This window comes from Mchenga conophoros, linkage group LG12, assembly GCF_057382185.1.
Source record: "Mchenga conophoros isolate Kocher_MC1m ecotype Shallow Benthic linkage group LG12, M_conophoros_male_GT1.1, whole genome shotgun sequence".
Taxonomy (NCBI): Eukaryota; Metazoa; Chordata; class Actinopteri; order Cichliformes; family Cichlidae; genus Mchenga; species Mchenga conophoros.
In genome coordinates this window covers 13606251-13632946 of record NC_140537.1, presented here as the reverse complement: position 1 = coordinate 13632946, position 26696 = coordinate 13606251, and the positions used below count along the sequence as shown (strand labels likewise).

General features: G+C 44.1%; 1 protein-coding gene across 4 annotated transcripts in view; it reads right to left on the bottom strand.

Moving 5' to 3' along the window:
• dtx1 (deltex 1, E3 ubiquitin ligase) overlaps positions 1 to 26696 on the bottom strand; it is a 53355-nt gene that overhangs the window by 17668 nt on the left and 8991 nt on the right. For all 4 annotated transcript variants that reach the window (XM_085293822.1, XM_085293823.1, XM_085293824.1 and 1 more), the window contains 3 exons: positions 9895 to 10642; positions 2667 to 2728; positions 2389 to 2550 (listed from right to left, as the gene is read on the bottom strand). In XM_085293822.1, coding sequence (XP_085149948.1) covers positions 2389 to 2550; positions 2667 to 2728; positions 9895 to 10642 — 972 coding nt within the window. The remainder of the gene's footprint in view (positions 1 to 2388; positions 2551 to 2666; positions 2729 to 9894; positions 10643 to 26696) is intronic.

The following is a 26696-nucleotide window of genomic DNA, read 5'->3' as shown; positions in this document are numbered from 1 at the left end:
CGTCTCTCCCCAGCAGAGTGTAACTATGACATCGGGGACCGGGAGCTTCTGGCCGTCAAGCTGGCCCTGGAGGAGTGGAGACATTGGTTGGAGGGAGCAGCACAACCATTCATCGTCTGGACGGATCACAAGAATCTGGAGTACCTGCGCTCGGCTAGACGTCTCAATTCCCGGCAAGCCAGGTGGGCACTGTTTTTCGCTCGTTTTGACTTCACTATCACCTACAGGCCAGGAACACGGAACGTAAAGCCAGACGCCCTGTCCAGGCAATTCTCCATCACTGGGGAGGACTCGGACCCTGAGCCTGTCCTCCCGGCCGCCTGCGTAATTGGAGCCATCTCCTGGGAGATCGAGGGGCTCATCCAAGAGGCGCAGGAGACCGAACCGGATCCTGGCACTGGTCCACCTGGTCGCCTCTTCGTTCCTTCAGCCGTCCGCTCTCAGGTTCTCCAGTGGGCTCACACCGCCCGCTTTTCATGCCATCCTGGGGTCCTCCGCACCTGCTCGTTCCTCCGACGTTACTTCTGGTGGCCTGCTATGACTAGGGATGCCAAGGAGTATGTAGCCGCCTGTTCAACCTGCGCCCGGAATAAGCTTTCGAACCGCCCTCCACCGGGTCTTCTGCAGCCTCTCCCTACACCAGCTCGACCATGGTCCCATGTTTCTTTGGACTTTGTCACGGGCCTGCCGCCCTCCGCTGGTAACACCGCCATACTTACCATTATCGATCGTTTCTCCAAAGCTGCACACTTCGTCGCCCTCCCGAAGCTCCCCTCGGCCTTGGAGACGGCCCGGCTCCTCACCTCCCATGTGTTCCGTCTTCACGGGATCCCCGAGGACATCGTCTCGGATAGGGGGCCGCAATTCACGTCCCGTGTTTGGAGGGAGTTCTGCTCCGCACTGGGGGCCAAGGTCAGTCTGTCTTCCGGTTTCCATCCACAGAGTAACGGGCAATCGGAGCGGGCCAACCAGGAGCTGGAAGCTGCCCTCCGCTGTGTCACTTCGCACAACCAATCGACCTGGAGTGAACAGCTTCCATGGATCGAATACGCCCACAACAGCCACACATCCTCCGCCACGGGCAAGTCTCCCTTCGAAGCGTCCCTGGGCTATCAACCACCTTTGCTCCCGGCCATCGAAGGTGAGCACTCCGTTCCTTCTGTACAGGCTCACCTCCGCGGGTGCCGTCGTGCCTGGCGGGCGACTCAGGCTGCCCTGCTCCGTACTAAGGAGCGGAACAAGACCCTCGCTGACCGTCACCGGACACCGGCCCCCGTGTACACCATCGGTCAACGAGTATGGCTGGCTACCCGTTTTGTGCCGCTACGGACTGAGTCGAAGAAGCTGTCTCCTCAGTTTATTGGCCCTTTTCCCGTTGAGGCCATTGTGAACCCTGTGTCTGTCCGCCTCAAGCTGCCGCGCAACATGCGCATTCACAATGTCTTTCATGTGTCTCAGGTCAAGCCGGTGCTCTCCAGCCCGTTGTGCCCTCCCTCCAGGGCCCCGCCGCCCCCCCGGCTCGTGTGGATGGTCAGCTGGTCTACAATATCACCCGCATCATGGACTCCCGGCGCCGGGGTCGGGGTTTTCAGTACCTGGTTGACTGGGAGGGCTACGGGATAGAGGAACGCTCCTGGGTGCCTCGAGCTGCTGTCCTGGATGGTGCCATGCTCCGGGACTTCCACCGCAGGCATCCAGGTAAGCCTGGTGGGTCACCGGGAGGCTCCCGTTGAGGGGGGGGTACTGTCATGGTCTCCGTGCCTGCCCGGTCGGCCCCACAAGGCTACAATTGCTGTTGCTGTTTTCTCCCTCTCTGCCTGGGCGGAGCTCACTGTGGGCTCCCGCCCTTGGCCCACACACACACCTGACAACACTCACCCATCATCACCGGGAGCACTATTTGAGGCTGGAACACAGATCCTCTCGTCGCTGGATGATTGTACCCCTAACGTTAGTGTTCTCACAGCTCTTGTGCTTCATATCCGTGACTTGTGATTAGTTGGTGACCTGCCTTCTCGTCTGCTTCAGATTCCCCCCCCGGACCTGCGACCTCCCTGCTGCGGGAAAGTGTGTGAGTGTGAGAGAAGAAGACGTGAGCGAGTTACCCTGTGATTTCCCCCCCGGAGTTTTGGATCCCTTCACTGTACATATATTGCACTGCACTGTAAATAAACCACACCTTGGAGATACCTTACCGCTCTGCGCTTGAATCCCTGTACCAGATCGTGACAGAAACATGTCGCAAAGTTTGGCAGAACAAAGATGGTCTGTCAGTGGTTGGCAGATTTCTCTCATCTGTGCATTTCTCATTTCTTCACTTATTATAAAACTACAAACTACAGTGCTGTTGTTCTGAATTCATTCTGTTGTTCGGTCCCGCCGTCTCACCTCTTCTTAGGTGCTTTTTCTTGGTTTTGCGGCGCATGCCGTTGATTCCTGGCACAGGTTTCATGTCGCTCTTGTTGATGGGGGGTGGGTGCAGTATAGGTTTTGGTGCTCGAGTCAGGCAAACGGGCAGACCTGCAGCGCACATCAGGATACCTGTCATACCTGACGCATGGGTAGGGCACACACACAGAAAAATAAACAAACATTACTCATCTCAGCAAAAACGATCATTTATAGCTGATTGCTAAACAGATGCTGCACAGCAGATTTGGTCTAACCTGCTAAGGCTGGGTGCACTGGTCCAGAACCAGTCAAGTTTTTAACTGGGAGTGCAGGAACCCTTTAAGAAAAAAGAAATGAAAAGGCATAAAAATAGTAATATTATAAGTACAGTGTTGTTACAGTCCCTTACTCAAAGGTCTCTACAAAGAGAATTGCTCACATCACACAGACAGATGCTTCTCGCCATGCGGGTCCATTTAATACACAGCTTATAATCTGTAAATGACCCTGCGACTGCTAAAATGGATGGTAAACGGTCCCATTTGTGTACAACTGCTTGTTATGCCACAGCTGAAAAACCTGAAAGCAGCAGACAGTTCTGCTCTGCGTGGCATGAAAAACACTCAAGCTAAAATGTCAAATGTGCTTCACCACAAAGACGAAGACAACTGCAGTAGGATGAGACAACTCGACTTGTGCAAAGCGCTGCCGCAGAGTCTGATTCAGGATGACATTCGGAGAGGTTGAAGTTCATGACAAACACAGACGACAAAGACAGTTGACTTGCTCACTCTTCAAGATCTATGAAGCACAGCGGGCAAAAACAGGGGCATTAATATGAGCGCGCAAATTTCCCCGAGCGAAGCAGAGCACAGGAACACGTTTCCTTTCCCTGGATTAAAAGTACAAAGCCATCAAACTAAGAGTTATTAAAGCTGAGATTACACTGCCCTTTAAAAAACACCTAATAAATAAAATCACACCAAATGTGATGGTGTACTCAAATGTACTCTTAGTGCTGATCCCAAGCCCGGGTAAATGGAAAGATTTTCATTGGGAGCTACGAGGATAGACAGCATTAGAAGTCAGTACACGAGAGGGACAGGTTGGGTCAAGCGATTTGCGTTTAAGTTAAAGAGGCAAGGCAGAGGTGGTTCGGACATGTACAGACGAGCGATGGTGGATGTATTGGACAAAGGACGTATGGAGCTGCCATATTCCAGGCGGAAAAGAGGAAGATCTCAGCAGAGGTTCATGGAAGTAGTGATAGAAGACATGCAGAGGGTTGGTGTTATAGAAGAGGAAACCGGGGATAAAATGGAGGCAGGTTATCCACTATGGCGACTCCTAAAGGAAGCAGCCTGTAAATTTTACTAAATTTGAAAGCAATGGACAGCAGACAATTATAAAAAAACAAACGTAAGCCAGTGTGAGACAATGTGATGAAAACAAGCACTTTACTTTGAAATGGATAGTTTCAAACCACACATTTTTATTCCTGTTAACAGTTTAGACTCCAAACAGGTGGAAAAGCGGACTAAAAAATTCTAATAAAGTTTTATAACCATTTAAATTCCTCTTAAATTGCAAAAATTACACTAGGACACTTGGTTAGGCCTTCATACATATTATTTTACGAAGAAGGAAGCCGTTGTTCATTTTTAGATTTATTGTTTTAATATTATTAGAGTTGATGGTAAGAATGACATTAGAAGAAGAAACCGCGAAGACTAGGTCACAATATGAACTGATGTGAGGATATTTTGAGAATGGTGGCTCCAAGGGAAAATCATATATCATGTCTCCATTGAGACCTCCAGAAATTAATATCATTAATGGGATTCTGGAATAAAATGAAGCTTGTATTTCACCACTTAGGAAATAAAAAAAATATAGGTCTGTACTTTAATGCCCTTTGGCAACAAGTGAAGATAGAGACAAAGTGTTTATATGGAAGAAATCATCTAGAGTAGAAGAACTGTTTAACAGGAAACAAACAAACTTGTGTGACAAGAGCTTGTGCAGACTGATGGACAACCATTACAGGAACATGTTGGTAATTACCAATGCTGTTAACTTAGGCCAGCTGGGGCATCAGCCTTACCCTGTGTGTTGGTCTAATAAATTTCTCAAGCACTACATATTTTGAACAAAGCCAGGGTCTCTCTCTTTTTAGGAAGGTAACCTTAGACACCTGTAATACAGCTCACTGTGGTGGTGCGGTGTAGATAATGGCTCGGCTCTTGGACGTAGAAGTGGGGCAGGTCGGCTGAGGGAGGTGCGCCGGTGGAAAGAGTGGCACACCTGGCCTGCATTCGGTGCGGGCAGACTGCAGCACAGAGTCATTACGCTCCGAAGCCGCACAGTTGTCGGAGGAGTGATTAGTAAAGAAATGTGTGCACTAACTACCTTCAACCCTGTGGTTACTGTGGCAAACCTGCTACACTTCTAAACCAACCCATGTTTCAAATAACGTGGCGTTAAAGGTAGCCATCATCTCCGGATGTTCAATGCTGTGCTCTCACTGAATCACTAGAGTTCTCAGTTTATTGACTACAAACACGTACACACACCTTCACACACACACTCCTGCGCACGTCTCTTTGCTCTTTGTATGAAAGGAGCGAAGTGTCAGACCCTGTAGCTCTAGGCACTGCACAAATCCGCATCAACACAGCGCTTTGATATTAGTGAGGGACTCGGTTCTTACACCAGGGGAAGCCGCTCAATAAGCTGAGCGCAATAACAAAGGGACACGAGGTCTGACTGAAGCCGATGTGTGCCACTGCATTTCTGGGAAGGACTCAAATACGCTGCGTCTCACACCAGCGGGCCAGAAACCGGGATCAGCTTGCTTTTGTTCTGGAGTGTAACAAAAAAATACAGCGATGTGCAGCTCTGATAAATGCCTTATGTCAGAAAGTCAAATTCAGAGGGGGGTGGGAGGTGGGGAGTGGGCACGTCAGATTTGATTTTTGTCCAAAAAAAGACACCAGTGAGTGATTTCACACCTTCAGCCACAGAGGAAGAATTAATAGACGAACTCACCTCCTGCAGTCTGCGCGTGTAACAAAAACTAACCAGTCAATACTTCACAGTACACAGCCGCCCTTCACTCAATGAAAGCACCAGTTTGAGTCAAGAGGTCGGCGGTCTATTTTTCTGTGTCTGGAATAAAAAAATGTGTACGAAAGTGTAAAAGTTTATATAAAAAAACCCCCAAAAACCAAAAGCAGAACAAAAGTAAAAAGTAATCTAACAAACAAGAAAAATAAATATATTCACTGCCACCCAGTGGGAGAATCCTTCAGATGCCTCCCTTTATGAGTGCATGTTTAATTTAAGCAGTTCACAGAGAGTCCTGTGATCAAACAAATCATTTTCATGAGAAGAAAAAAGGGGGACGACACAACACAAGAGCCCTTAACGCCATCTCATTGTGGACAAACTAAAAGCACACACAGCAGTGGATCTGTACTAGAACAAGACATTAGTTAGTTTCATTTGTACTGCATATAGATTCTAGAGAAGATCTCAAAAAAAGATGGAAACTCCGTGGTACGATAAAATCTACACAAGCCGAAACACAAAACACACAAACATTAGATGCTATTGATAATTCTTATCACCTAACCAGAAAGACACGCACTCCTACACATAGACGCACATCTTGGAGCGCGTTCTTTCCTTCAAATCTCTGATTACACATTAAACTGGCAGCCAGACAACCTGTAGCCAGTGTACAGCTGTGGACATCTGTCTCCTTTTGTACACAATTCTCTTGCCTTTCTTGTTTTTTCATTTAGAAATGGGAACCTCTGAAATCAGTGAACCCTGTGCCTCTGAATCGCGCCTTAAACCACATGACGCTAAAAATCTCGAACACGGAATAACTTTTGATGTTGATTATTTCATCAAGAAACGCCAACATTCATGTTAAAAACCCTGAGTTGTCCTCACCAAAACAGCCACTTTAGGGTTAAAACAATCAATGATCCTCAACAATGGGCTCTGTTGGCTTGTGCTCAGACCTTGAGAGCAATTATAACTCATTGTCAGCGTAAACAAGCGCGGACCTTTTCCACATTCAGCAAACTACACTGAACCTTGTCACCTCTAGATTGCTTTTACGCTGACAACTCCAATTCTTTTCATCCTCCTGTCTTGTGTTCACTTCTTTGTTCCCTTCTCTCCGTGAAGTAAAAATTAACCTGAGCCTATCTTTGCCCAAACCTTCGACAGTGTGTCCGAGTGGCATTTCTTATAACTAAGGCTGTAATTTCTAACCCAAAACCAATGTAATTTAGTAATAAACCCACCTCCCACAAGCTCATCCATCAACACCACAGTAATAAAGGCCCCTTGCAGATCATGGGCATGAGGGTCACTATTCCTCCTCTATCTCCTGCTCAGAGTAATACTTCTTCTCTGGAGGGAATCTCCCAGCTGCCTTGAGGACTTAATCAGATGTGATTCCCAAAATAAAGAGACCACATTAAGCCTCGCTGAGGAAGTGCTGACGGAGGACTAATATCTCCTCATCTGTTTATTATGCGCTATAAAGACAGAGTCGAATGGAGAGAACTCCACGAGTGCTTAATTGCATATTGATGTGTATCGCAGGAGAGAGAGGCTTGCCCCCGCTACAGTGTGGGTGGCAATGAAATGCCCTGAAAATAAGCAACGATGGCACAGACGATTTCCAAAACTCTGGCTCGGGATTTTTCCATTTATTTTAATAACAATTTTCATCATGAGGGGAGTGCCAGAGCAGGAGAAGCAGAGCAACACACTGAGGGATAATGATCTCAGGCCTCCAGTCAAAACTCAGGCTGGCTCCTTAACACGAGCAGCTCGTAAACACAGCCGATAGCAGCGAGGGAACGCACCCAATTAAAAAGCTCTTTCTTTCAGCTCATGAAGACAAGGCCTTGTTTTTTTTTTACCTTTCATCTTTCACCTGTCAGAGAACTGAAAGCAATACTATAAAGCAGCTCTAACTAAAGACCTGCAGCGCAGGGCTTAACCCGGTCGAGCGGAGAGAAAGTGCACAAGAGGAAGTGGTTTGACTGACAACGGAGGCCTAAAAAACACAAAAGAAAACAAAACAAAAAATCCCCAGAGGCCTTGTGAAATTCTTCCTCTGTTCATTCCGCTACAAATGATATCTGTTTATCTTTTAAAGAGGCAGACGATTCGTCGTTAACATTTCTCGTATCTATGCGTAAACACACAACGACAAGATAAATCTCATAGCGAGAACCTGCTGTGGTTCCTTTTTCGACGTGTCGATGGTGAGTTTGGTTTAAGGGTGAAATACTCGAGAACGATTAGATATACGCAACATGGTGCTGCACATAAATGATGCAAGACTATTGACTCAAAGAGATCAACACGAACAGCTCTTTTACCAGCAAATATTTAATGAATTCATAAATATCATGAAATATCTATAAAGATGATGCAAGCTAGGTTCAGTATTATTTAATGAACTGATTTTAAAAATAGTCAGTTAATTTCTCCCAGTTACATCACTGTGAACTGAATATCTTTTGGGCATCAGTTTAAAAAAAACCCCCCAAAACAAGCAATTCAACCAGTGAGCAAAGAAAATAATCTAATAATAATAATTAATAAAATAATAGACAGTTGCAGTGTTGCTTCCAGCTCATGCAACAGTGTGATAAGAAGAAACAAAAAACTATGGCAGTCTGCATCTGTCGCTGGGCTGCACAGGTGGCGATATGTGGGCTGCTCTGTAATAAGATAAACTGATGTGTTGACACAAGCCAGCAGATGGTGCCACTTGTGATGTTTTCACACGTAACACAGATGCATTAAACACTCCCCCCCTCCCCTCCCCCGCTTTGACAACCACAACCTGTATTCTTTTCAGAAGATACAAAGATCGATATCTGGCCTTTTATCATCAATGGACTCGGGAACAAATGCGTTGTCTCGAAAACCAGCGTGCAGCTTTTCTCGCTGGTGGCTTGAAGTACACCTTGCCTGATTCATCCATAGCGGCTACCTCGTTTGCATACATAAAACAGCGAAATAGAGTCATGTGAACGAGCCACAATGTGCCAAATACCTTCCGTGCACCCAGCAGTTATATTAGAGCGTGGGCGTGTGAAAAAAAACACAGATCTGATGTTTTACATTCTGTGTGGGTTACTCTGTTATCTGTCTGTAGCAGGCTTGTGGGAATATGCGAGGGAGTTCACGTTTCAGTTTGTGTCTGTGCGCTTGCAAGCTCTCATGTCCTGCTGTGTGTATGTTAACCACACTCATCCTGTGCGTCGAGCCACTCGCCTGGGAACATGACGCGCTCCGCCTTTTACCCCCTCGGTCTCTTCCTCTCCCTCACTCTAGCTCTCACTGTCTCGTAAGAAACTCATTGTGCTGTGAGGTAAAAAAGAATACGAAAAGAAGAAGAAGTCACATTTCGCCCACAGCTCTGAACACCTGAGCTGTCACTGAATTCTTGAAATGCAGAACGAAGCATCACCGAGTACGTCGCACAAACAAAGTCATGACCTGCTGTGGTGAGGATGGGGTGGGGGTGACACTGAATTAGGCCACAAAGTGAAAGCATGTGTGTCCAGGACGGTGTTATTCAAACATGCAGTAAGTGTGTCTCTCCCCATGAGCGGCGAGAACAAAATGGAATCAAATTAGATCAGGAGAGGGTTTATTTTAGCAAAAGAAAGCAGGATGGGGGGCACTGAAGTATCGGTTACAACGCTAGCACACTTCTATTCCTTGGTTCCATTCTCTGAATCGCTCTGAGGTCAGAGCGCTCTGCCGAAGCTCCCGTTTTTCCTTGATCCATTATTCATGCTTCCCCAGTGGAGCTCTGCCTCCGTGGCAAATAGGTTTCCACAGCTACGCCGGAGCACACGCGTTCACACACATGCAGATAATGATGCAGATAAACACGCGTTCAGATCATCCACATACAGTGTCAAACTGTCTTTTCACATCCCGTGACACAACAACCATAGCGAAGTGTGAGAGCAACAAATTACTTCAAAGCAGAAGCAACAGAGGGATCCAACGGAGGCTGCAGCATTTCACGCCTATCGGGGGCCGACATAAGCTCGTTATGGAGCAGTAACCATGGCGGGCACACATATGGAGGAAAAGGGTTCCTCCTCGGCCAGCTGGGCCAGAGGAGAATCAGCTGGACTTTTATCCTGCAGGTTCATTGATCGGCACGTTAACAACAGTAGTTATAAATTAGCAGAAAGAGGGAGAGAAAGACAGAATATACAGCACGGATTCAGGGTGACGCTTTTGTGTAGCAGACATGAAAATTGGCTCTTGGCTTTTAATATCCACCCGTTGCCTCTGTGGAACTGTAAATTCAACTGAATCTGAGCATTATGCCTCCGTTATATCGAGTGAAAGGCCACTGCCGACTCCAGAAAATCTGAGCTAGGAAAAGAGGCCAGTGCCTTTGTGTACATTTGCCTCTTGTGTACAATAAAAAATCTTTACCCTGCTGGGATGGCTCCTCTGGCAGTCCCCACGGAAATGCGCTGGGTGCCCGGACGGTTCAGATTGTTCTGTCCGTTAATGGTGAGAGTGTGGTGGCCATGGGCAGATGAAAGAGATGGCATCACGGGGGAACAGGGGAAGTTGGCAGCGGACAGTGGCAACTGCACCTGTTCAGCTTTAGCTTGTCCACCTCCCAGGCTAATGTTATTGTTGTTTGTGCCGGTGGAGCTGGATGTTTGAGACCAAAATGAAGTACCGGCGAAGGTATTGCTCTGCCGCACTACGGTATGGGTCCCTGCAGTGCCTGCGTTGCCCGCCGTCCCCCCGTGGGGTTTACGTCTCTGGGAGGCCAGGATGGCATTAGAGGCAGCTCTTGTACTGTTAACCAGGATGCACTGCTGGCAGGAGCAGGGCTGGCCAGAGCTGGCGCCCACAGGCCAAGACTGGGACTTGGGGATGGAGCCCATGATGAGCGGGTAGGCCAGGTCCATGCGCCTCCGCAGGCGTCTCTTTCTCTGGCTCTGCCTGTTGGTCTGAGACATGCTGTTGAAGTCGATGAGGTAGCAGAAGCCCAGAGAGGTCAGGTCCAGCCAGGGATGCTGCTTCTCATAGGCGTTCTGGATGGTCACGCAGATCTCCATGTCGTACGGCGTCCATGAGCCGTTATCGTTCTCCCACTCCCACACCACACCTTTCCCTGGGGCAGATGACGGATCATAGAAGTTCCTCTGGACTGGTCTCATGGTGCCTAAGAGGAATCAACAGAGAAGAGAAGTAACGTGAGGACGGCTTTGTATTCAGAAAGCTTATAACATGTTTCACTCCAGTAAAATTAGCATGTAGAAAAGAAATGGGGGCGGGGGGGGACTCCTCGAAAATCCCATATCCCATAATGCATCACATTGTCCATAATATTCAATTCAGATTTCTTCACAAAACCTCTTTTGCATCAAAGCCAACACCTCCAGATTGAAAAACAAGGAGCCCAGAAACTGAAAAACCTGATGACATCATAAGGATCATTAATGCATAATCACTTCTCTAATGACGTCTGTGCCTCTGCATGGAGATTTTAAAAGTTTGCATAAGTAACCCTATGTATCACCACGGTTACTTATCATGAGTCATACTCACAGGCTTCACCACACATAATGAGAAGCTTGTTGGAGTGCCCCTTTAATGTATTTCAATTATTGATCTCACCACAGGCCGAAAATGAGATGGTGCTAATTTAATGAGAAAAAATAATAGATAATAGAACATGGGTTTGCCTTTCACAGTTTGGTGATGTATGCTCGCTTGTGTGCCGCTATAATTAACAGTTAATGAGTAAATGAATAACTGTTTGGATGATAAATAGACAGAAACTGCCTGTGACATTAGCCTGAGGAGATCCGCAGCTTTTCTGTGTAAAGCTCATCAAGTGAGCTAACAAGTGTTGAGACGCCAACTTGACCAACCGAAGGAGATGAGGTATAAGAGTTCACCTTCTGCCTGAAGCGATAACAAACTGGGGTGCACACATAGTCCAATCACTCAACCTTTGAAGCTCCTGCTGTGTCGTAAACTGCATGCATGGCCACATCATGCTCACAATGCCTGCTGTGTCCGTCTGAACGGTAAGGGGGGGGGGGCATAAAGCCAGGAGCTTTGTACTTCTGTCCGTCTGCTGATGACCACTCAGCTCCCACCTCCATTATAACACAATTACTGTAGTCACATGGGAAATTAGGACACCTTAGCTTATCCATCTCCCCGCCACACGTCAGCACGGGTATCCAGGCACTCCAGCCGAAAGCGTCATCCCCTCCTTCCCCCACCTAATTTAACGGGTAAATGCACACTCCCAAACCAGGGAGGACCAGGGTGATAATGGAGGGAAGGGAGTGTGTGCCGAGGATGAATGGGGGTGGGAATGAGTAGAGGGTTGGTGGGCAGCAGTAAAGCAGTAAACCCTCCGGAGCCAGCTTGATGCTGGCTCCGGAGAATAAAATGCATCAGCAGGATCAGCAAGTCTGACCTTGAGTCGTTGCTGCAGACTGCTAAAGGACTGGGCTCGACAGCTAATTTTATTTGGAGCGTCTTTAGAACCACGCACACACACACACACACACGCACACACACACACACATTTACAGATGACTGCTCAATGAGCCAGCTGCCTGTGTCTCTCACGTCTTCAGTCAGTCAGCCGTGCACAACTTTCTCAGCCAGTCACATCCATGTCTGCTCACAGCTTGCCAACTTGCTTTCTTATATAGCACTATGCAAAAGGGTAAAAACCACCTCTTGTTTCTTTAAATTTTGCTTCAAGTGAGCCAGAGTTTGTTGTAATTAAAAAAAGGGTCTTGAGCAATAGTTCTCCAGGGTTTCTAACGGTCTTTCTGCTTTTTCACCCATTTCTAGTCCAGTCGACTGGACAATTTCATAGCTCAGTCCTTGAACACTGACCTGTGAAATATTCTACAATAAAAAGCACCTGACTCAAGGGATGAGCCATTGGTGTTTCTACATATAACATCTTCAGGCACTTTCCTACAGCAGCCTGTTGCAAAAACACATCACGTTTTCCTATTATATTTAGCCGAATCTCAAAATAGCAAGTTGACAGGCATGATATAGAATAACAGCAAACCTACCATGTAATAGCATAATATATCATAATATTACTCTTGCACCAACGTGATTTCCAAAGAGTTACTAGCAAAAAAACATTGTGTTTCTCAGCACATGTGCAGCAAGTCCTTAAAAAATGGGAGAAAACCATACAAGTGGAGTGACAAAGAAGAAGTACCAGGCCTAAAAAAAAAAAGTACAGTAGATGAACAGTATCTGAAAATCATCTCTTTAAGAAATAGGAAAAGTTCAGGCAGAGACCTGACACAGGACCCACAGAGATGCATCTGGACCTTCGGCTGATCAGTGATTGTCTACAGTCTACAGCTGTAAAACACAGTGGAGGCTCTGTCATGGTTTGAAGCTGCATTTCAGACAGTGGTGTTAGAGATCTTGTCAAAATTGTCGTATGGTTTTACCACAATACTGAATTTCCATGTATGTTTGCATGCTTCCCATTGTGGTTTACGACTTTTGCACTGCACAATTTCCATCGAGATAATAAAAAGAAATAACAAAGATTTCAGCGTATTTCAAAAATACAACACGCACATTAACAAAGCACTAATTCCTAAATTTAATAATTTTCTCTATACACAAATCAGGGGAAAGCTCTGACCCCCTCATCACTGTGGCAACTGTGGGATGCATTATGTTCATGGCCCGATGGATGGCAGCACAGCTCCAAACAGTCTTGACCAGCGTTAAAGTGTAAACTGTAAATATTTAATCATGTGGAGATGTTTCATTCCCAGTCTCAACTTCAGGGAGGAAGCAAAGATGGACATTATCTCTTTCTGTAATCCTGTTAGGTATTTGTGAGCACTTTGATGGTGCACCATGCATGAAACGAGCTCAACTTGAAAGAGTTTCTTCAAACAGTTCAGTGGGTTTTAAAGGATGAGCGTCTGGCAGTCAGGTTTCTTGAGTGTAACTGAATGAGGTCAGGACCGAGCATTGCTCAGCATTTACAGCCAGATAGCTGCACAGTTCAGGACTCTCATTCTTCACCATCACACTGGAGTCGAGCATAAAGTTGTCCAGTAACTAAACACAAGGGGTTGTTTGACAAAGCTTATAAGGTGTGTATGTAGGTTAAGAAGGTGTGGGGGATGGGGTTCTAGCACCTAGATGTGGTTTGCTGAGAAACAGTTTCAGAATGTAACTTCTCCTTAAAACCACACATTGACATTTCTAGTCAGATGAAAAGCCAAATTAGCATTTTGTGCTAACTCCCATGTTTAATGTGATGAGTATCTACCAAGGTCATTTTAATTAAATCATACTGGAACTAGTAAAAATGAGACCTTTGAATTTGGAAAGCTAAAATAAAAACCTTTACAGTTCGGTATTTGTCAATTTGGTAAACTTTTATCACATTTCTTTTGACTGACATGCTTACTTAGACTTTGGATGTCTAGAGGACTTCTTTCGAAAAGTTATCTGGTTTTTACTGTTACTATTTCATTTGAAAAATTAAACAGTAATTTATTAAGTACACACCATTGTTTCGATTGTTAATGAAGGACAGAGCAAAAAAAAAAAAAATACCCAAGATAAATAATCCAATAAATCTGACTTTAAATAAACTTTAAATATTTGCATTCTTGTGTAGAGAAACTATGAAGCACACCGAAGAAAACACCAGAGGTCACAACAACACTTTGGTCTGGGAGCCTCCTGTAGGAAGCTTTATACAAAACATACACCCTGAATCTCTTCTCCGAGTCTCATGTTGGGCTGTAATTCTCTGCTGTGTATCCTACCTTCCTCTGTGAAAACCCAGGACCGAGTTGTTGACGTTCTCCCCATGACCGTTCTTGCTCTTCCTAACAGGAAACGAAGCGAGAGTGGCTGCTTCCTGTCTGAACCTGTGCGCCTTTGGCAGCCATCTTTCCTGCCTTCCCTTCTCATCTCTCTTATCTCATCTCCCACATTGTCCTCTAGCTGTCCTTTCCCCAACACCAGCATGGTTTGCTCTTGGGCAAGCTGGAGCTGTGTGATGTATTGCCACATTGGGCCTCACTGTGGGACTCTAGCCCTACTGTCACACGGGGCCAGGAGGGTTCAGGGTGAGCTTCATTGCCCTCTCACATCATGGCTGTAGGGAAACTTCCCTCTGTCTGTTCATCACATGACACCATGCCAGTCTCCATCCTTAATAGCTTTGTTTTTCTCTGGAAGTGAAGGAAGCCCAGTCTGAATCACCGTTTTATATGGAAGGACATGCATCATTAAATTCTAACATCCTTGGCTGCCCTTAGAGGCTTACAGCATAGAGACACAGCAGATTAGCAAAATGATGCTTTGTAAAACATGCCAAAGGTTTATCTCTGAAGAAGACAACGACAGCTCGCATATCACAGCAGGAAACCAGCTCCAAACACTGCAAAAACTAAGCTTCTGAGAAGATGAACTTATGTCTAAGGATTGAAGAGATGCTATCGCCTTTTATTTAACCAGCAAAACAGCTCCTTCAAACACAATAGACATAAACAACTACAACATCTTAAAAATGTATTGTTATATTGACCTGCGGTTTAAACTTTAATAATATATGGGCACTGGAATTTTTTATTTCAGACTGGGATCATTTGTTTTGTAGTCTGTAATCACGTTCAGATTAAAACATATTTAAAATGTAACTGTATGCACAGAGAAACTGTAACTTCCTCATTTTAAAAGAGGTGAGAACATTGTGATTGAGTTCGTAGTATAATATCCTATGAGATTCAGGCTATGAATGGAGATTCACAGGTTCTCCTGAGCATCAAAGAGCCAGACCAAAAAAAGTCCATGCAACTGCTAACCCAGCAACCAATGGGCTCAGCCAATCGATGACAGGTGATACAATCACCTAATAACCCAACCATATCATACACCCCAAATCCCCAATTCAAAGACAATGAATCATTTCTGCTTGACTTCCATAAGCAAAGCTTCTTTTTTTAGGTATAGACACAAAAACTGTTTGGTTGGGTTGAGACGGACACGGTCAGGTTGAAAACAACATTACAACATTAACTCTTTAGTTTTAAAAACGATGCTAAAGCTGAGACCAACGCGTCCCACTCAAGCAGCCCTATGTGACAAGTTAAGATTCAGATGCCTCTTCAAATATCAAAGCAGAAAACAATTTTTTCAATTTTCAATTTTGTTATACTAAAAACATGGCCACCGGTATACGCACTTATTCTGTCTTTATCCTCTACTTATAATGTAACACACAACAAACTAGAGGAAAAAAGGCTTTTACACCTCGTTACAGTTCATCGAGGGAGTAAAACTACTTCCTTCCACGCAGAGACCCTCTAAATCTGTCACTCGGGTTATGACACGCTAACTACTCTGCGGTGTGTTCAAGAAAACTGTGGTCACAAGAGCCTTAAAGAAAACTGTCAGTTCCTTATGATCTCTTGTCTTGCCGTGGGTAACACCTGCATGGCTGCTGCAAAATACACAGGATTTAATCTTTGCTGTCACACTGAGGAAAGGTTTTGCTGTCGCTGAAGCTGTCTCTGGGGTCTTAAAGGAGAAAGGGCAGGAGGAAGGGTTTGCTCGTATGTGAACCTTCATACAACTGCTTTCCCTGAGAAAAGCACCGACGGAGTCAGCACCTCATCTCCTCTCTCATCTCATCCGCTGCTGACGCCAGCTTTCCCTCGCTTTCCACCGTCTCTCCTGGATCTGTTTCAGCAATGCCTCGCTGAGCCATTCTTCACATTTTCCACTCTGTCACTCACTGGACCCCGTCCCGCTCTCACTCAACGCTCAACTCTTGGAGCGAGAACAAAAATCTGTGTCATTGAATTAGGGCGCGCATCACCTTGTAGTTAATGCTCTTCTTTGCACTGCTGCTTTGGGAAGAAAGGCAGAAGAGAAGCGCCAGGATCAGGCACTATAATATGGCCTTATAATTGACAAACCTCTTCAATTTCCCTGGGGCTGCGTTGAACCTATTAGTGCGGTGGTTTCCAATTTAACTACAGACGGATGGGGGCCAGTAACAGGTCCAGCATCATATGCCTTGACGGTATCTGAGAAGCAGAGCTACCTATTCTTTGTTAGAAACCAGGCAGCCCACTGCCATAAAAGAGAGATCAGTTACAAAACGTATTTTAATGTAACCAATTAACTTGATCTTGCGCTTTCACAGTGAAGAAAACCACATTTTTGGGTCAGCTGTGGCTCAGGAGGTAGAAAAGGTAATCTACCAGCCTAAAAGATCCCTGGCTGCTCCAGTCTGCATGTACAAGTATCCTTGGGCAAGATCATGAACCCTGAGGTGCTCCCGATGCATTCATCAAAGTGTGAATGTTAGTTCGAAAGCACGTAGGCTGGGAAAAAAGTGCCTTTGTGAAAGGTCAAATTGGGCTGTAGTATAAAGTGCTTTAAGTCCTTGAGCAGAGTAGAAAAGCGCTATATAACAACCGTTTAATTTACCATTCCCCAGTTAACTAATTAACCTTCACTTTACAAACTGTCCAAAATAGTGATAATGTGCTTTTTTTATGCTGCGAGCCAATGCTGACAATAACCGGACTGATTTAGTGGCTATTTAACAGACCATACAGTATATGCACTATTTTTGTTTGATTTGCTGTGAATGCATTAAATTACAAAACTTGCACCAACTGCCAACAATTTCAATGCGGCGTGACCAGACCCAAACTCCGTATTATCACCTCTGTTAAGAGCTGCATCTTCAGCTACACCTGAGCAGTTTTCAGCAGCTTTCCAAGTGTGTAAAGTCAAGTGTGTGCTCATCACTTTTTCGACATTCACAAGGTTGCACACGGTGAATTCTGTGTGACAGGTTGAGACTTTTAACGTAGACTTCTACTACAATGTCCCGAGGCATCTGAGGGTGAAGATTCAGCGGAAATGAGGGGAAATGTGATGCAATCGGTTGTTTTTTTGTTCATGCTGACACAATCCCTGTTCACCGGATTTGCCTCCCTGTGATTCTGGCCCACTTCCAGAAAATTTGAAGGGTCCTTGTTTTGACACACTGGAGGCGGACCGGCCTGCTGAGGTGCAAGCACAAAGACAGGGCTTCTGCAATTCTTCTTCTTTTGCAATTCATTTTTATTTATAAAGCACCAAATCACAATCATTATCAAGACCCTACAATAATACAGAGAAAACCCCAACAATCAGACAACCCTCTATAATCAAGCACTTGGCAACAGTAGTAAGGAAAAACTCCCTTTTAACAGGAAGAAACCTTCAGAACCGGGCTCAGCGAGGAGCAGCCATCTGGTGTGACTGGTTGGGGGTGAAGGGAGGAAGACAGGACAAAAGACACACTGCTGAAGAGAGCAAGAGATCAATAATAATTAACAGCACAGCTCTGGAACAAGATGACACCGAGCTGTGATGTTTACAGGCACATCCAGGTAACCTTTGATCATACCCATTGTAACATCGTTATTGAACTGCAACTTAGAAATCAGGCATATTGAAGAGGTAAACACATAATTAAAGTCGGACAAAATATAAGGGGTGCTTACTGTGACATCATCTTGACTGCACCTTCTTCCAAACTTCAGCTACAGAAAAGCATATCTTTCAGAGCATGGTTTGCCACAAATTAATATTTACCACAAGTTCATTTCATTTTACAGTTGAACAATTCAACAGCACAACCGCGAACCAACGTAGCACCTAGGCACAGGCTCTTCAATTGCCAGCACACGGCCTTCAAAATACCGTCCATATGAACAGTGAACGCATGATGAATATGCAAATAAATCCTACAGTATGGGGAAAATAAAATAATTGAAGTGCGTTTGATGTTTTCTAATAAACCCCAGAGCACAGCTAGGGAAAAAAAACAGGACTTTCATCTCTCAAAAAAGGGCCTTAGCAAACAATAAACCCACGCTGGCTATTAGTGACGATCAAGAGACAGAAAATCGTGGCTAAAAAAAATGCACCGTGGAAAGATCTATCTCAAAACAGATCTGTGGCTACAACGTAAATACGAGGAGAAGTGAACTTTTCATTTATATGCATGCACTGCTGCGAGAAAAGCTCTCCTTTTCAAAAGATGTTGTCATACCTGTACATGAAAGCCTCAAAATCTGTAAAAGCATTATCTGCTCATTAACGAATATCCTGAGATCAGAGAGCATAATAATGAGCCTGGCAGTCTGGCATTAAGCTGCTTTAACAGCATTATATGTTTCAGTGTCACAGTTCGCCTGCTCCTCTCTCACAAAATCACACATTAAAGCTAATATTCTAGAGTGAGATGACACTTTATTTCCCCCCAGCACGCAGTTCTATCTATCTATCTATCTATCTATCTATCTATCTATCTATCTATCTATCTATCTATCTATCTATCTATCTATCTATCTATCTATCTATCTATCTATCTGTCTATCTATCTATCTATCTATCTATCTATCTATCTATCTATCTATCTATCTATCTATCTATCTATCTATCTATGGGCATACATGATGAATGAACAAAAATGGAAGAGCAACCGCTGGTTGAAAGGTGGTGGAGGAGAAAAGGCGTAAAGGTGATTGAACAGGAGAAAAGAAAGGGGGGAGATGCAGGGGAGAAAGACAAAGATAGAGTGAAGGTGCGAGGAGAGAGAAAATGGGGAGATGGAAAAGGGCCAGACAAAAGTGCACAAAGAAATGCTACGTGAGTGTATTAGGAGAGAAGGAGCAGATATGTGATGAGGGGAAGTTTTCTGCCAACGAAACAATAAAAAAAGAGGATGTCTCACTTCTGCCCGAGCTCAGAAAGTGAACACTGCAGTAAAACCGGCCCAACTAATACAGTTTTGCTGCCAGCAAGACAAAGTGGTGAAGAAAAGTGGCGTAACTCCCACTGCAACCCTACACATCCTCAGCCCCTTCAACACTCCAAACTCTCCCACACCTTGGCCTGGGGAGCTGGCCAGTTACCATGCGCTTGTGCAGAGCTTGCACTTACTGAGGTAACAAAAAGAGACAGAGAGGGGCAAAAAAAAGAAAATCTTCAGAAAATTAAGTTACAGTCCTGTCCACCTGCCAGCTCCTGTAGTGCCGCAATAGACCCTGAAACAACCTTCATAGATGTCGTGACGGTTCTCGGATGAAGAGGTTTGAATCTTCTGCTCTCTGACTCATTTTGTTTGTGTACATGCATGTGTTTGTGTGACCACTAGAAGACTCTGAACTACCCTGAAGAGGTGAGTGTGTTTGAATGCACAATGGCTTCTGCTTCACACCACTTCAGCCTCATCACGTCCAGCAGGAGCCTCGTTAGCGTGTCAGCGCCGTGCTGTCACATCACTAGGGCAAGCGAGTAGGAGGCACAGCCTCAAGCACCGTCATAAGACACACAAACACACACTAACATGCAAGCTTGGCTTCACACAAACATAGCTCCACACTGCCAGACAGCAGTGCCAGGGTTACAGTTAAACAGGTTTCTTGTTAGGAGTGAGAGGCACTTTCACACACGGGAAACAAAATCCTGCTACGCTAACTTTTCCAGTCAACTTATAGGCTGACAAAACTGAAAACAGCTTTTGACAACATTCCCTTTTGAGTTATGTGATCAACAAAATTTTCTGGGATTTTTCTAGGTGGTACCAATCAGCTGGTGCTAAACTAACAAGCTAATCAGTTCCAGCTTGCTGTGGGAATTTACTGTGGCTTTAAGGGCACAACTGCATTTTACAGTAATGACAGGTATTATGAAGCCATGGAGTTAAGATGTCTATGGGGGAAAGCCATGTGGACATGACATCTGCCTGCCCATAATTACTGGACACTGACTTTTTTAGCTACTGCATACTGGCTTTCCTGCAAAAAAAAAAAAATCAGCCTTTTCAAGTGTATAATTGTAAAGATGAAATGGTTTTATGTAATAAAAACAAACTTTCATCTGGCTTCTCCCCCCCCCCCTTTTTTATATTTTCCATTATATTTGTGGAATAAAATGAGTCACTTACGTTTTTATTTTACAAATATATTTGAATTTGAAGAGTGAAGGAACTGAGATGATGTCTTTGTGCACTATCCCATTGTATGTGATTCACAGAGTACTGTGCAAAGGTCTTGAGACAACCTTCAAATTTCTTTTTATTTTGCTAGGAATATGAGAAATAGGTGAAGAGATTTATTCAAATGTGCAAACATACATGGAAATACAATATATTTCCATGCATGGAAATATATTGTACACAGTTGTACAATTCAAATGAGTTTAAAGGTCAGACCGCTTTTATTTTTCAACACAGCCTGAACTCTCCTAGGCAAGGTTTTTTAGATAGTTCCCCAGGCTACTTGAAGGACACTCAAAGCTCTTCTTTGGATGTTGGCTGCCTTGCTTTTACTGCATTTGCACTGTGTTTGGGATCATTGGAAGTCCAGATGGTATTGTGCATGTCGGGTCAAAATCTGACCGTACATTTCTGTGTTTACAGTTTTACCCTAATTCTCATCCTTAAGAATGGCTTCTTGACCGTCACCCTTCCACTGAGATCATTTCTGATGAGAAAGAGCAAATAGTGGATGGATCAGCTGAAGGGTCAGATGCATCCTTTAGGTCCTGTTACAGGTCTTTGCTGGATTGTTTTTTCTTAAGGGCATGGCTTTCAGACACTTTTCATCTGCTATAGATAATTTTTTAACCCTGCCACTTCTTCTTTTGTCCTCCACTTGTCCTACTACCTCAGATGTTTTAAAATCAGTAGGTCATCAGGAATCACCTTGGTGTAAAAATATAGTGGTAACAATTTTATGCAGGCAATTTCATAACATTCTTGCATAACACTTCTTGTATGACTGCTCAAATGTTTAAGAGGTCACTATTAAATGTGGTGGTGCAGTAATTTCACTACATTAAGAGAGTTGACTATTTTAGCTTCCCTATTTTTGCATTGCATTAGCGATATTTGAACCACCTCTAAATGCAATTTGGTGCAACAGCATCATGTTATTGAAAACAAAATCTCCACGACTGTCTGGAAGAAATGGAATATACTGGACTGCATTGCAGGTATACCCGCTAAAATGACAATACTGTCAGTGGCATTAATATCTTGATATTTGTGAGTGATTCCAAACATATGGCCAAGCTCTTACAGCTCATCATACATTGTTGACATGCTCTGTTCAGCAGGGAGAAAGTGATATACACAAGTGCAATTCCCACACCACATGGTGCAGTATTCAGCCGTGACGACACAATATTTCACGTCAGGCGTCACACCGCTACAACAGACTGTACATCAGTGAAATCAGTGAAACCCATTTACATGCTCAGCAGAAAGCTGACTGACGGCCAGCCCAAATCGGAGCCGACTTTGAGGAACAGCTCGCGTGGTTCACTGTCTGAACTTAAGAAAATAATTCCAGCAGCGAATCAAAGGGGAAGATTTCATGGATACCCAGGATCCATTATTGCACAAAAAAATATGAAGTGGAAGATAAGCGGCGATGGCGGAAGGGGCTAGATGGAAAAAAAATTGCACAGAATATTACATTTGACAAATAAAAGAAGTCTGACTCACTGAGATGAACAGTATGCAGTAAATTAGTTTGCTGAGATGGGCTTTTATAACCTTCACTTCATGGCTGTCAGACACGGTCAGGTCTTATCAGAGGAAACGCCTGGCTACATTAAAGCAAGCTGTCACTGTGCCAGAGTAGAGTGCTCAGCTTTGATCAGCAGTAAACTGGACATGGTGTGAGAGAGGTCAGCGTATATCAGACCACCCGGTAGGGTGATGAACATTTTATCTACTGTACCCCGTGACAGATTTACCAAAAACAACTTCACCTTAAGTATGTTCTACTTTCCCGACAAGTTATTAGGCCCAGACCTTTTCCCAGCTGAATCACAAGTGTAATCACATTTCTGCTGTGTTCATAACTCAAATTTAATGAAGAGACATTCATCTTTTGTCCAGTCATAATCGCTCATTTTAAAAGCTCACTTATTTTCACTGCAGCGTTCCCTTTTCGATTATTGAGTCTATTAAGAGGAACCAATTCATGCTTGCTAAGGGCAGATGTCAGGGCTGAATGTAATCGGGGTCACGTCCTTGTTGCAAAGTTGCTGTTGGTTTGCTAAAAGCTTTTATTGAGCTCAAAGCCTGACCACAGATTCGACAGACCTCATCAAAGCCTACAGACGTGACACAGTGGCACGCTAACTTTTGAGGGTCAAAGTATTTTGAGAAACCCATTATACAAACCCACTTTTCAGTAAACCAACGGTAAGGTAACATTAAAGAATCTGCAAATGAAAACTACAAATATGAATATGGATGATAGTGTTATGTGAAGGTGTGGTTTGGACGCGCCTGTATCACAATGAAAGGTCATTTTCAGTTCAAGAACACAACTTTATGCTATCGAGGTTCTAACAGCTCATTACGCCAGACCTCGGAGATCCCTTAATTATTAATGGTAGATTCGACACAGTGCTGGAAACATTGCTTAAAGAATTCGGTCCATATTGACATGACAGCATCACGCAGTCACTGCAGATTTGGCGGCTGTAAATCTCCCTTTCTACCACATCCCAAAGGTGCTCTGTTGGATTGAGATCTGGTGACTGTGGAGGTAATTTAATTACAGGGAGCTCATTATGTTCAATGAACATGATAATTTGAGCTTTGTGACATGGCGTGTTATCCTGCTGGAAGCAGTCATCAGAAGATGGGTACACTGTAGTCGTAAAGGATGAACATGGTCAGCAGCAGAACACTCAGGTAGGCTGTGGTATTTAAACAATGCTCGGTTTGTACTAAGGGCCACAAAGTGCGCCAAGAAACCATTTCACCACCACCACCAGCCTGGACTCTTGATATATAGCAGGATGGATCGAGGATTTCATGTTATTTACACCAAACTCCGACCCTACCATCTGGATGTTGCAGCAGAAATTGAGAACAAACAGTGAGGCAGTGTTTTTTCCAGTATTTTGTTCTTCAGTGTCAGTTCTTTGGCTATCCGATTCAACCGCACCATGTTCAAGGTCACATAAATCATCTTTCTTCCCCATTCTGATGCTCAGTTTGACCTTATGCAGGTCATCTTGGCCATGTCTACATGCCTTAATGCAGCAGTCCCCAACCTTTTTTGAGCCACGGACCGGTTTATGCCCGACAATATTTTCATGGACCGGCCTTTAAGGTGTCGCGGACAAATACAACAAAATAAAACTAGTACCGGTACCGAAAAAAAGAAGATTTATTCATAACACACGTGAAAAGACCCAGGAAAACCGAGTAAACGATCAAAACGATAACAAAATAACGCTGAAAACCGATAAAATCCTGAAAACCATACATTTCACACCTGAGCCTCAACTCTCGCGGCCCGGTACCAAACGACTCACGGACCGGTACCGGTCCGAGGCCCGGGGGTTGGGGACCGCTGCCTTAATGCACTGAGTTGCTGCCATGTGATTGGCAGATTAGACATTTGAGTTAATGAGCTGTTTCAATCTAGTATCACAAATGATTACGGCATTGAATGACGTATGTACAGTGACTGAAACTAGAAGGCTGCCAGTATAATCATGTCCCAGTGTTTCTGTTTACCATCTTAAATGTGACTTTAATACCAGAATCAGAACTACTTTATTAGACTTTTTTGTATTCTTTTGTCACTTAAGTAATTTCTCACTTACAGTACTATATGTGAAGCTTGTCCAGGGCTTTCATTTCTCACATACTGGGCACAAGGGCTGACTTTCAGGCAACACTTTCTCACCTTTTCAAAAGCTGACAGCAGAGTCGCAATATTTTGTGACACTGCAGGATCCCTCTGACTGTCAGTCTTCTACATCAAGCCTCTTAAATGACAACAAGCTGAAGTTCGTGACAAAACAAAGAGGCGAGAGAAAGCGCTGAGGGCTCGCCACAGACTCATATAAACCTCGAAAACTTATGGGGAAAGAAGTATAGCCTCTGTGAATTCTATGTAGAATTATTCAGTAGCTTAGAAGCAATAACAATGAAACAAAATAATTATATTCTGCATGCATTTATCATTTATCCTTCACAACGTTGTGGAGAAATTTTGGTCCACTCTTCTTTGCAGCGTTGCTTCAGTTCATTGAGGTTTGCAGACGATTGTTTATGCACAGCTCTCTTGTGGTCATACTATAGCATTTTAGTTGGGTCGAGGTCTGAACTTTGCCAGATTTGTTGGTGTGATTGTGATCATTGTCCTGTTGCATGACCTAATTTTGGCCAACTTTAGTATTTGGACAGTTGGCCTCACATACAACACTTTGGTATAAAAATGTGTTCATGGTAAACTTGCTGTCAATTTCCCATGGCTGACAAACCCAATCATCACACCTCTACCACCGTGCTTGACAGATGGTATAAAGTGTTTGCGCTGACATCCTGTGTTAGGTTTTTGCTGAATGTGGTGCTGCTTCAATTTCAGCAAGGCTGGCAAGATTCCCAACACGACTGACTGACATCCAGCCTCCATGAAACCATGACAGAGTCTCTACCATGTTTACCTGATGAAGGCTGTATCTCTCTACTGACCTCCTGTGTACAAATTGATGACAATTTCAATTGAAACCTTTTGGTCATCACTTACTCTTTAGCCATTTTCATCCTTAAGATTAGTTTCCTGACATCCACCTTTCCACTGACACCAGATGAGGCTTCAGTGAACAGTAGATGGATCAAATGAAGGGCCAGATGCATGTATTTGTGGGATTTTGAGATACTGCTCATCTGACGTAGATAGTTTTTTAGACCTGTTACTTCTGCTTTTATACTCCACTTGACCAGTTCCCTCAACTTTTTTAAAGACATACTGCACAGCATACCGAGCTTTGTCAAGTTAGGTGCAAAATACTGTTTTATGTTTGTCAGCCTGTGTTATGTCTGGCATTTAACTGAAGACAAGTCAACAAATTATGTGTTTTTGGGTGTAAGCTGCTAATAATGTTACACAATAATTAACATCCTTCTTATTTTATCAAGAACACTCCCAGCACTCCATCATTCACGTTCATATCAAGGTCAATTGTTTAGTCATATGTAATATAGTTTTATATGGGAAGGAACACTTTTAATCTTTATGCTATCTTCCAGATAAAGCCACTCTTTTTATCTGTGAATCAATAATGTGTCAAAATATAGAAAAAGTAACAGCGATAACAAAAAACTAAAGATGTTGTAGTTGTCTTCATTGCTGACCAGCATATCTCTCTCTAACTGAAATGCATCCAACAAAACACGAAGGAGGCAACTGCTGTTTCAGCTTGATAAAAACTGACCCAGAGGCAACACTTTTACACACAGTTTGCAAACCTGTATCGACAGTGAAACGACATTATTATCATTATCATTACTTCCTGAGTTATGACGTTTGATAACGGCCAGAAAAGGATTATTGCAAAACATCATGATGCAACTGTGAAGCAAACCATAGACCTTCAGGATATGAAATGTCATCATTTCACCATTTCATTCTTTAAGAAGTTTGTGTCATACTTTGTCACACTTCACTTATCAGTTCTTGAGCAATGGCCAAACAAGGCCTTTGTCAAATCATGGTGACCCTTTTACAACCAAACCAAAATTAAAATCAGCTCATCAGTCCAAGGACATTTGTGTGGAATTAGAAGAAATTCCCTCATTCCTGAAATATTGTGTTCAAGAGTATAGCACAGACAAGCTGACAACATAACTCCTCCACACCGTGGCGGTTGCTGGCACGAGGCATAAAAATTGATGGTGTGAGCAGCTCCTCTGAATAGCACAAGCAGAGTTTGGCTGCCAGGAAAACCTGGCAAATATTCCTCATATCACAGGCTACTGCAGGATGCTCCTCATGCTGGACAGTCACAGGACTTGGACTCTTACCAACAGCCATGATTTAGAAGTACTAACAGGTGACACGCAGACAGGAGGAGCAAAAAGTGAGAATGCCTCGCATTGACATTAGGCAGAGCCTGCTGGGCAGCCAACAACCAAAATAAGTGATGTTTTTGTGTAATGCATATGAAAAGTAAGCTTGAGTTTATCCCACGCCTTGTTAAGGAAATACATCCTTTGTGTTCATGAGTTTAAACAGTTGTGAGGGCAGCATAGAAATGCACACATAAAGAAAAACACAACAACTGACTACTATCTATTTTTTTTACTTACGACCGGCCGTCAAGCTGCAGTTAGAACTGGACCACGTAGT